This window comes from Hippoglossus stenolepis, chromosome 5 (genome assembly GCF_022539355.2).
Source record: "Hippoglossus stenolepis isolate QCI-W04-F060 chromosome 5, HSTE1.2, whole genome shotgun sequence".
In the NCBI taxonomy this organism is placed as follows: domain Eukaryota; kingdom Metazoa; phylum Chordata; class Actinopteri; order Pleuronectiformes; family Pleuronectidae; genus Hippoglossus; species Hippoglossus stenolepis.
The window spans coordinates 14,276,950-14,288,281 of NC_061487.1; the positions used below are offsets into that span (position 1 = coordinate 14,276,950).

General features: G+C 41.1%; 2 protein-coding genes across 5 annotated transcripts; one reads left to right on the forward strand and one right to left on the reverse strand.

Annotated features, from left to right (window-relative positions):
• The first annotated feature begins 982 nt into the window (after positions 1 to 982).
• Positions 983 to 5,086, forward strand: lctlb (lactase-like b). Of its 4 annotated transcripts, none has more exons than XM_035156752.2 (13): positions 983 to 1,183; positions 1,318 to 1,478; positions 1,585 to 1,672; positions 1,766 to 1,875; positions 1,966 to 2,094; positions 2,184 to 2,279; positions 2,365 to 2,419; positions 2,501 to 2,662; positions 2,742 to 3,019; positions 3,131 to 3,257; positions 3,367 to 3,566; positions 3,719 to 3,782; positions 4,908 to 5,086. In XM_035156752.2, exons 1-13 carry the CDS (start codon positions 1,057 to 1,059, stop codon positions 5,021 to 5,023), a joined length of 1,713 nt encoding a protein of 570 aa, XP_035012643.1. In that variant the 5' UTR covers positions 983 to 1,056; the 3' UTR covers positions 5,024 to 5,086. The 4 variants fall into 4 exon arrangements, with proteins under 4 accessions (XP_035012643.1, XP_035012644.1, XP_047195816.1 ...); XM_035156753.2 differs by having other exon boundaries at positions 1,585 to 1,670; positions 1,785 to 1,875; XM_047339860.1 differs by lacking the exons at positions 983 to 1,183; positions 1,318 to 1,478; positions 1,585 to 1,672; ... (1 more) ...; positions 3,367 to 3,566; positions 3,719 to 3,782 and having other exon boundaries at positions 2,005 to 2,094.
• On the reverse strand, positions 5,080 to 11,276 carry zwilch (zwilch kinetochore protein). Its single transcript, XM_035156751.2, has 18 exons — positions 11,050 to 11,276; positions 10,885 to 10,927; positions 9,846 to 9,938; positions 9,048 to 9,187; positions 8,754 to 8,944; positions 8,532 to 8,611; positions 8,297 to 8,452; positions 8,083 to 8,154; positions 7,902 to 7,995; positions 7,754 to 7,806; positions 7,562 to 7,664; positions 7,391 to 7,470; positions 7,133 to 7,289; positions 6,601 to 6,629; positions 6,384 to 6,520; positions 6,178 to 6,273; positions 5,823 to 5,938; positions 5,080 to 5,720 (listed from the first exon to the last, which is right to left on the reverse strand). Exons 1-18 carry the CDS (start codon positions 11,097 to 11,099, stop codon positions 5,632 to 5,634), a joined length of 1,779 nt encoding a protein of 592 aa, XP_035012642.1. The 5' UTR covers positions 11,100 to 11,276; the 3' UTR covers positions 5,080 to 5,631.
• Positions 11,277 to 11,332: the final 56 nt, after the last annotated feature.

The following is an 11,332-nucleotide window of genomic DNA, read 5'->3' on the forward strand; positions in this document are numbered from 1 at the left end:
CTAAACATGTGAAACAATGCAGCGGGCCCCACAATGAGGCCAGCTTTCACACTGACAGCAGGGACAGCTCTGGAGAAGCGTGGTGCAACATACAATAGAGAGTGCACCAACAGATATATTCAGCTTTCTACACGCGCTCTGCTCTTCCAGGAGGGCTCCCACACACCCACCACACAGGATCAGCACACCCTCTGCGAATGAATTCTTCATAAGGTACACGGGCTGGTTTACATCGTATTCTGTACATTTGATATTGTGATTCTATGGAAATATGATTAGAGATTATTATTAAATAGTATTTGTGCTGGTAATTTGAAAGACTTAAAATTGCAGGAGAATCAATTTATATAAAACCATTGAAAAAAGCAATTTTTTCAATGGTTTTATATAAATTGATATTTGATCATTGTGCAGTATCAGTTCAAATCTTATGCATCACGACCATTTCAGGATGATTAGATTCTAAGATAAACATTGTATGTGTAGACACGTGAAGTGGAAATCAAAGTTAATTCTGTTTATTCTCTCCAAGTTGTCAGCATTTAAATATGGACATGAATCTTCACTCTGCAAAAATGAATTGCACATTTCCTTCTAACTGTCAAATAACGCAGGTTTGGTGTATTGCATGTGGTCCCTTTGTGTGGTAAAGTCCATCCTTTGTCTTGTGATGGTGCAGCGTAAATATATCAACCTCTCCAACATCAACTTTGCTTACAGAGGTGAAACCATAGTTTGTATGGGATCTGTCTGCCTCAGCAAGTTGAGCTCACACTCCATTGAGTTTGAATAGGGGGCATTTGGCTCGGCACTGAGGGACGCGGAACCCTCGTAGTGCATCAGGTCGGACCCTTCCAGAGCGTTCAGTGAGATTGAGAGATTGTATATTTTAGATCATTTCAGGACAGAGGTTTGTAAGCATTGTGTATTTGTGATCTGGATATCCTGCAACACGTTCCATGAGTTGCTGCTGAATGGCTCTTGTGTGTGTGCAGACGGCTTTTGAGGGACTGGAGGAGAATCAGACAGTGACAGCGCTGCAGGTTCAGAAGTACCATGCGGCCCCGCTGTGCATTCGCTGTGTGCCATGTGTTTATGTTGGTGCTGTGTCTGTCTGCGGCTGAGGACTTCGACTGGACAAAGAACGACCACGGCTCCTTCTATTATGGCACTTTTCCGGCTGGTACGCCCAAGTTGTTTCTTTCTTTCTTTTTTACCTTTTGCAGTTATAGATACTGTTCATTTGAATTATTCAGTAACTGGTGATATTGTTCCTCCCAAGAGTCAAAGTTGAACAGCTGATGTTGTATTTTGTAGGATTTTCGTGGGGTGCCGGCAGTTCAGCCTATCAAACAGAAGGAGCCTGGGACAAAGATGGAAAAGGACTGAGCATCTGGGACGTGTTCAGTCACAAGAAAGGCAAAATCCAGCAGAATGACACAGGGGACTCCTCCTGTGAGGGCTACTACAGAGTCAAGGTGGGGGGGGGGGATCATGGGTGGTGTGTCTGAGAGAGATGGAGAGAACAGAAGGAGAGGAATGTAAAACAAACGTCTCACTGCATTGTGCTTGTGTGTTGCCCAGGACGATGTTTCTCTGATAAAGGAGCTGAAGCTGAACCACTATCGCTTCTCCATCTCGTGGCCTCGACTCTTCCCCACCGGCATAAAGTGTGAGTCACTGCAGCCCCTTTAAAACTCAGGAGGTTTTTATTTGACAACAGCTGAATCTGAACATTTATCTTGATTTTAATCATAATCTGCAGCCGACCATATCAACGAAAGAGGAATACAGTACTACAGTGACCTGATTGACCATCTGCTGGAAAACAACATCACTCCCATCGTCACTCTGTATCACTGGGATCTTCCCCAGGTTTGGATGCAAAATACTGATGAGCCTCATATTTTGCTGCAGAACTTTATTTTACTGAAACACTAAACTCTCTAAACACTGCTTTTCTAGGTCTTACATGAGAAATACGGCGGATGGCAGAATATCAGCATGGTCAACCATTTCAATGAATTTGCCAACTTGTGCTTTGAAAGATTTGGTAACCGAGTCAAGTATTGGATCACTTTCAACAATCCGTGGGTAGGTTCGAAATAAACACCCACCTCAAAGCATTACTGGTTACTCTATTGCATGCATCGTTGTTGCACTAACACTGTTCTGGACCACAGTCAGTAGCAGTCGAAGGCTATGAGACAGGCGAGCACGCTCCAGGACTGAGGCTGAGAGGAACTGGTGCATACAAAGCTGCCCACCACATAATCAAGGTATATGAATGCAGAAACAATATTCAATTAAACAATAAGCAACCCATGATTACTTTTGACTGAAAGGTAAAAATCTTTTTCACAGGCACATGCCAAAGTCTGGCACACTTATGATACACAATGGAGGGCGAAGCAAAAAGGTAAACAAGAGCTTTGAGAGTAAAACACATTGTCTTGATTCAGTATGTGTGAGTGCTGCGAGCTGCTCTTCACCTCTGCAGGTCAGGTCGGCATCTCTCTGTCCGGGGACTGGGGAGAGCCCGTGGACATCAGCAACCAGAAAGACATCGAAGCAGCTGAGAGATACGTCCAGTTCTACCTGGGCTGGTTCGCCACGCCAGTCTTTCACGGAGACTACCCCCAAGTGATGAAAGACTTTATCGGTGAGTTGAATTGTGAGCAGTGAATCCTGAAATAATGTGCGTCGCTAGTTTAATGAAGTGATCGCTGGTTGTGATGCAGGAAGGAAGAGTGTGCAGCAGGGCCTCGGGACGTCTCGACTGCCCACCTTCTCCCCCCAAGAGAAGAGCTACATCAAGGGGACCTGCGACTTCCTCGGCATCGGCCACTTCACCACCCGCTACATCACCCAGAAGAACAACCCGTCAGGCCGCGGCAGCAGCAGCTACTTCACCGACCGCGACCTGGCTGAGCTGGTCGATCCACGTTGGCCTGACCCCGGGTCAGAGTGGCTCTACTCTGTGCCCTGGGGTTTCAGGCGCCTGCTCAATTTTGTCAAGGTGACAACTGGTGTATAATGTAGAGTAAAGGAAGCACAGCAGGATTGTTGACCCCACAACCCCAGTTATATCAAACTGTCTGTACATCATCCTTATTTATTTCCTGTTTAGACTCAGTATGGAAACCCAGCGATCTATGTGACAGAGAATGGAGTCTCTGAGAAGATGTTGTGCACGGAGCTGTGTGACGACTGGAGGATACAGTATTTTAAAGACTACATCAACGAGATGCTGAAAGGTGAGTGAACTCATGCATATTTTACGACACGATTAAATGAAAGCCTATTTCTTTAGGTCTTTAATTCCGTGTCTAATCCAACCTGTCTGCTCCCCGTGGTGTCACTCAGCTATAAAGGACGGGGTCAACGTGAAGGGCTACACGGCGTGGTCCCTGCTGGACAAGTTTGAGTGGGACGAGGGCTACTCCGAGCGGTTTGGCTTGTACTATGTGGACTTCAGGAATAAAAACAAGCCTCGCTATCCCAAAGCTTCTGTTCAGTTTTACAAACGCATCATCAGCTCCAATGGATTTCCCAATCAGAGAGAGGTGAGAGAAAAGGATGCAAACCTACTTCTAATCCTTTTTTCACAATTAATATTACACATACACATTAACTAATTGATGAAGTGGTTAACAATCTATGTATGTCACAAATATAAGTCAGTGATGATGTGTAATTGCATGCTAACCCTTCACAGGTGGAGAACTGGAGGAGGAAGGCAGTCGAGACCTGTTCTTCTAGCAACCAGCTCCTAGCAGCAGGTAAGTTCATCTCTAACATCCCCGACCTTATCACTTATCAGAGGTGAACAACTAGCTGGGGTAAACAAATAAAGATTCTGCCCTAAATATATAAAAAACTACAGAATATAGTAAAGTATAATTATAATTTGACTATAATTTGACTTGAATGTGTGTCGCTGGTCTTGGAGCACCTCAGAAAACAAATTTATCAGTTTATTCTGGAAATATAAAACAAGATTAAGAGAATTCCCCACAGAATATCTGAGATATCTTCTTTGTTTGCCCCTCCAGCTAGAAGAAAATCCAAGGAACATGCAGAAATGCCAAAGGTTTGGCCAGTGCATGATGAAGTTTAGAACTTTGGTATTTGTCTTCTGTTGATTTAATTTATTTTTTCCTCTTGCTTTGTGATTGTGTTTTAAAATGTGACTAACAGAGTTGTGCCTCTGCAGTTTAACACCTGCCTTTCAAACAAGCCTTTGCTCCTCGTAAACACAGTGGAACTACCTCTTTATTGGTCCTCAGTTTTACTGATGTGATTAAATCAAATTTGGAACCAATAACAGCCCTGATTTTACAACAGCTTTGACAAAAACTTAGTAAACATAAAGCTGATCAGTGGACCTCCATGAAGCAGAACTGTAAATTTAATCAAATGAAATCCTACCAGTGAAACGGTCTGATATGTGTGAAATAAATTTAGAAAATATGACGTCAACATGAGTTTTAGGAACAGGATTCAGCCACGTTTGCTGATGACTGCTCACAAAAAACAACATTTAAGAGAAAAGATTGGATTTAGAGATATTTTGCTGTGGTACTAACGCTGCCTCCTGAAATATTCCCCAGTAGCTGCATGCAGTTCTCAAAGGGTTAAAGTGCCGTTAATCAACTCTGAGTCATTTCTCTCTTTTTATTAGAGGAACAGCGGAGTACTGCTGCCAATATTCTAAGACTTATACATGGTAAGGAATCACTCATTCCAACTGCAAATTACATAGAGGGTGATTGGATTTAGGGGGAAACAATATTAACCCTTTGAGTGCTGTGCTTGAGCCTGTTGACTCGCTTCATAAGTGTCTGAACATTATAAAAATGCTAGTGAGTTAATGTGTGTGCATTTGTGTGCTTTGTGCTTTGCAGACCCTCTGACCAGCCACATGGAGATGGTCACTGAGATTGTTGTTCCCACCGTGTGCACCCTCTCTATTCTGCTCAGTGCCATCTTCCTCATGTTCCTGCTGCGGCGGCGGAACTAGAAAGTGTGCATGTTGACAATGACATCGACACACATATGAACACACAAACACTCCTGTTGTAAATGCATCATCTCTTTAATGGACGTGTGTGAACATAAATGCATTATTTGAACTGAAGAGAAGCGAATGACAGACTTCATTTATTTGACGTGTAAACAGTGTTTGCTGTAAAACCATTGGTTGAGCTGATAATTCATTTAGTTCCAGACACTGAATAGCCCTGTAACAAGTTGGATTCTCTTATTAAAACTGCTGTGGAATAAGACCATTGCAAACAGACCTGATGAAACTACAGATTTTCTTGTGTTTTCATTTGGTTGAAACTGGGAGTTGTTCAGCGAAAAAGCAATCTCCACAAACCGCTCTATTGAATACGAAAAAATCCTCCGATGTGATAATAATAAAGTTAGAAAAGCCACGACAGGGTCAAAGAACATATATACAAAGGACTGAAAGTTGTTCATTGAAAAAAGTTAACAAGAAAGTACATCATATTAACAGAAAAACCTATAGTGCCCAATATAGGTTTTAAATTGAGTCTGATATTTCACCAATGAGAATATCAAATATGAAAATAAACATCTCCTTTGTCGTTTTGTTGTGTAAGTTCATGCAAAGTTGACAAGACTGCAGCACACCATGGTGGAGAAGAAGGCGGGATCCTCACTGTCCCCATTCACCGTTTCATTTGGGTAATCTAAAGACACAACAGAGATAAAATAGTTAGCATTGCTTTATCTGGGGGTTACTACTCGCAAATGAATAGCAAAACATATTTGGTGCAAAGCATGAAAATCACCTGTTTCAAGCATGACATGATCAACCAGTGGTCTGTCGCTGAGCTGTAACGACGTCCTGACCTCACGAGGACCCTGGCCACTGAAAACCTCGGCTCCCCACAAAACCGGTTGCTCTCTGTGGATCATTAAAGACAATGGTGGAAGTTGACAAAATGCATATTGGGTGATGTGATAACAAGAGGACACCTCAAACTGGAGTTAGAGGAGCTTCTGTGAATGCAGAGGCACCACCGGAGTCATGAGCACACCTGAATACACTGTAATGAATAACAGTGGTTGTAATTCAAACCAAATCTAAGTGGTGAGATAAAATCAAAAGGACGCAGTTAGTGTGCGAAAGGTTCCGCGTCTTACTTCTGGTAAAAATGGCTGATCAGAGCTGGTTTGATTTGGAGTTTGAATTCATGTTCCTCGTCATATGGGATTGTTTTATAGTGCTGCAAACACGACCTGTGCAAGAGGAGAGGACACAAGATGTTCAATTATCTCATCTGGATGTCACCAATACAAACAGATACTTTGGATTCTCCTACAAGAGAAAAACTATTAACTCTATTTACTGAGTGAGAAGGAACAGACGGTCGAAGGGCAGACTCAGAAATGTGCTGCAGGTCACAATTATTTCCAGCAGGTGGTGCAGTTTTCTGAGTCTGATCACTTGCTCCTGTAGATCAACCTCGGTGCTCAGGTAGTAACACTGCAGAGTCAAATACTCAAAGTCAGTATTTCATTAAGAGTCATTTTAAAATAGCAATACAAAGTAAAAGTTGAGCTCACCAAGTGGTTTAGAGTTGCCAATTCTTCACCTGAGAGAATAAAAACAATAGTTGAATGACAAAGCAAAAGTTGAGCTTGTTGATTATAATGCAGTTATATAATTATCACTATAAAGACTACAATTACAGTGAAGCATATACCTCCACCAAGGCCCAACTGTCCCCTTATATTCAATCAAGCTGCACCAAATTTCAAACACTCATAGATATCAGTCCCCGAGATGTGCCTGATTTTATATTCATCAAGATCCCTGGAGTTTTCTCTGGGAAAATTGTGAAAATGGTGGAAAAGATTTTCCTGGATCCACCCCCTGATCCACCAAAAGTTAATGGGTTCTTCCCAGACCCATACCACATCCTTCCACCAAGTTTCTTGGAAACCTGTTCAGTTGTTTTTGTGTGACATTGCTTACAACCAAACTTGCAAACAAAAACAAAAAACAAACAGACAGGGGTGAAAACCTCCTCCTTGGCAGAGGTAGAAATAAAGACGGACAGATTTAGACCGATAATCAAGATAAGTCAGAAGTTACCAATGAGGTAGTTAATGTAATCCTTTCTCATCTTGTCCAAACCCATCTCCAGCAGCATGTGGACGGGTGTGACTCCTGTGAGAGACACGTGGTCGATCTGCTGGTGGTAGGACTGCAGGATGAGCTTGCTGAGGGAGCTGTTGCTGTCTCTGTGAATCTGAGAGAAGTGACACAAGATAAAGCAGAAATGTTCACAGACAACAACCTCCAGTATTTTCTCGTTGGAAAGCAGTTTCTAGAAGCTGCATCCTCCCATACCCATGGTTTGATGTCTCCGCATCTCAGGGCTTCGATGACGAGTTTCAGACAGTCTCCAATGTCTTGATATGAAGTCACACCTGAGATGGAAAAGAAAACATGAGAAAATGATTGTTGTTGCCTGATTATAATGTTACATCAAATTATTTTTGGATTAGAAAAATGACTCACTCTTTCTCATGTGAACCCACAACTGTTCCACAAAATCTAAATCTCCTCGTTCCAAGAAAATGTTGAAGATGGGAGTGTCTGTCCCACACTTTATCTTTGTGCTCTTTAAGAAATTATGAAGAAGACGGAAAGCTACTATATTCTGAAATGAATACATTATGGGAAGGTCTATTGGTTTTGATATTATCATACCTCAGTTGTGTTTGGAGCCTGATCCTCTAGAGTCTTTGCAGTATTCTGTAGCTCTGAGAGAATAAAGTAAAAAGAAAAACATCCTCTTAATAGACTGTTAATAGTGGTGAATCACACTAAGGGTGCATTCATATAAGAAAATAGAAACCTGCTAGGTAGGCCTTGGTAAGATTTACAGCTGATGTGCTTTCCAAAGGTTCCATCCATTCAGTCTCACCAGTTCTCAAACCATCAGCAAGAGTCTGAAATAACAGGACTCGGATTTATTCAGTTGTTTCTTTGTGTATTGATGCTCAGTCACTCATCTCAGGTCACTGAAGGACTCAAACCTGAAGAAACTCCAGCTCCCTGTACATCTCGAACATCGGGCTTCTCATGTCCCCACTGGTTACTTTGATATTCTGCATGAGAACAAATATTCAGCGGAAATCATATTTTGGTAAAAACACTAAACTTTATTTTGAAATATGATGAAAAATTCACATGTATGAAAAGTATTTTATGTAAGAGGAGCATTATATTCTCAGTGTAAAAGCAGCTTACCAGTGTAGCTGTAGAAGAGAGGGGGGGGGTCTCGAGGACACTCTCCACATGACTCCATTTGAAATCCACTGTCACGCTGCTCTGTGACTCAATCACGGTGTTCTCAACAACAGTGGAGCCGAACAAGTGGAACCTGGCACTGCCTTTAATTCCCATCTAGAGGTAGAGACAGATGTAAGTGAAGAAATGTTCACTCACACTGACTGAAAAGAGAGGACGTACACTGCACACTTACCGAGGAGGGGTGATGCCTTTTCTTGTGCTCTTGTTTAAGCTCATCCAAGGTAATGAAAGTTCTTTTATCTATCGCTGCACCTAAAAACATTCAAGTCGGAATGAAACTAAATCTAAGAAGCATCAAAACCACACCGGAATTAATTATAAACAAATATTCACTAATACTGATAATGTTTCATGGGTGTTTTAATGAAAGAGGTATGGAGCAATTGAGTTATACCTTTGCAGGTAACGGAGTACAGTTTTACACCAGATACTTTGCTGCCGATGCAGACTGTCTCCGCCCCAAACCAGGTTGTTTTAGCAGGATCAGACATGTCGCATCGCACCCACAGAGGGTTTAACGCAGGGTTGTTGTCCACAGCTGACACATTAGCATTTTGAGCTAATGTGTACCAAGACAGTAACTGCCTGTAAAAAAACATTTTGGCATGTCAGTTACAGTGTAGTAGACACAAAGGTTAGATTAACCTATTTGAACTTGCTTCATGTGAAGTTTCTTTGTATTGATTACCTTGCTTTCATGATTGTGAGCGGCTGTGGTCCCAGGTCTGTATTAAGTACACTAGCATCATTAGCATCATCAGCATCATCACCAGCGCAGTTTGAATTCTCAGTTATTTGATCTTCATCAGCTTCACTTGTTTTGGGGACCTTGTGAAGAAAGAAATAAAAACGTGAGAACTGGTGAGAGGATTGAGAAGGGTGTATGGAAAAAAACGCACCAGTAGATACCTGCATCTTGAGTTACATCCAATGCTTTTACAACGGCTGAACGATGTTTGAAAATGTTTTAACCATGATTGTCTTGCTTAGAATTAAGATCATGATTTTCTCCCGTTATTAGCAGTGTTTTCTTCTGGGTTCAATTTCCCTTTTTGTTTAAAAATTTTTTTCTCTGCAACAAAATGTTTTATTTGCTTTTCTCTCACATGCTGTTTCACTGCTGGTTTCCTGCTGCCTTGTCATTGGTTGTCATACGGAGTGAGCAAAAGTAATGCAGCATTAACGGGTGCTTTAGCTTCTTTGGGAGAGATTGGGAACGAGTGTTTTGATGTAGCTGATCTCCGAAAATAAAAATGCATCATACGTGTTGTCAGAAATGAGATCACATGTACGTGACAGTCAAGATCAGGATTTTGATACAATTAATCATGTAGCAATACAATGTTGCATTTGTGACACACATTAATGTGTAAAGTAGAGTTAACTGAATGGCTGTTAAACTGAGCATTTGATTTACATGTTACATTGTTACACTTTTCTGTGGCTTGCAGACACACAGTTTGTTTAGTGCATTAACGTTACTCACAGCTTTTTGACAAATGAAGACTGGCTGGTTACCACAGTACATATTCACCACAGCAACTCTGTCTCCATTCATCTTTAATATTTCGACGTCCTCCTGAAACAGATTCGGCATCAACATCAGTGATGCAGCAACCAATCATTTTCATCATCAATAAATCGACACATTATTTTCTCGATGTATCGTTTCATCTATGAAATGAAACACCACTAGTGAAGAAAGCCAATTGCAACATCCTTGAGCTCAAGGTATTGTCACTAAACATCGTATTTTGTCAGACCAAACACTAAACGTAATAACAAGCATCTGACTTACATGATTAACATTATAAGACTTCGAGAATCAGCCTAATCTCAAATTTGAGAATATGGGACCATTGAAATATTGCATTTTGTATTAGAAATTACCTAAACTACAAATTGATTATCAAAATAGTTTGCAATTCATTTCCTTTTAAGCTACTAAATGAGCAATCGACTCTTCTTTGCAGCTCTAATCATAAACATGCTGTAACATAGACATACAACGGAGCCCCTGAAGTCCCAAAAGATAATATATATTTTGATCTTGTGTGCACACTGCACAAGATAAATAAGTTGTGCACACAGAGTTAATATCTGCGTAGTAAAGACACTAAGTTGCCTTTATAGCTTTTAAGACTTTGTTAATTTAAGTATTGTGATCGAGCCTGTTTTCCTTCAGTATGCGCAGCAGATGATTCCTGACGATCCTGTGTCTCTGTGCAGGACAACTTCATAGTGTGACATTTCCAGGTGAAAATAAAACTTGATAAACTGAGTTTTCTCCATGTTATGGTACAAATGTGGTGACTGTGTGAAACTCAGTGATTAAAACACAAACATCTTCTATGAATAAATAGATGATGTTCCCACAAGATAAATATCTTGTGCACTACAGCATAATAACTTGTTCCCACAAGATAATAACTTAACAAGATAAATAATATAATCTTCTGGGACTTCAGGGGCTTCCGGGAAACACCGATCTGTGACAGATTTTACATTAAATAAAATGAAATTACCTCGTGTGTAAATGGATGGTCGCTCCCCTCATCTTGAAGAGATCTGAAAACAGAAACCAATTCACTTCAGCGTTTTAGTGCTTCACCAACTGTCTAGTATCAACTTGACGTCAACGTTAGCTAAAGTATAGCTAATTTAATAACGTTTTAGATGATCAAACTCACCGGAGGATATTAAAGAACTCCTTTGCGCTGGATATCACCTTCGAGCTCATCGCTGAGTAACACAGCAGAGCTCCTGTCACCGCGCGAACTGCGGACAGAGCAGAGGAACGAGATCAAAACACTTAAACTCAAACTGACGAAAACTTTCTCCTGCTAATGTTGATGTTTTGAGTCTCGCGCGCTCGCTCTCAAACTGTGACGTCATGGGGTCAGAGGTAATCACCCTGTCTTTTTTAAATATACAGAAAATAAATGTATAAATACGTATTTAAAAGGGCACACA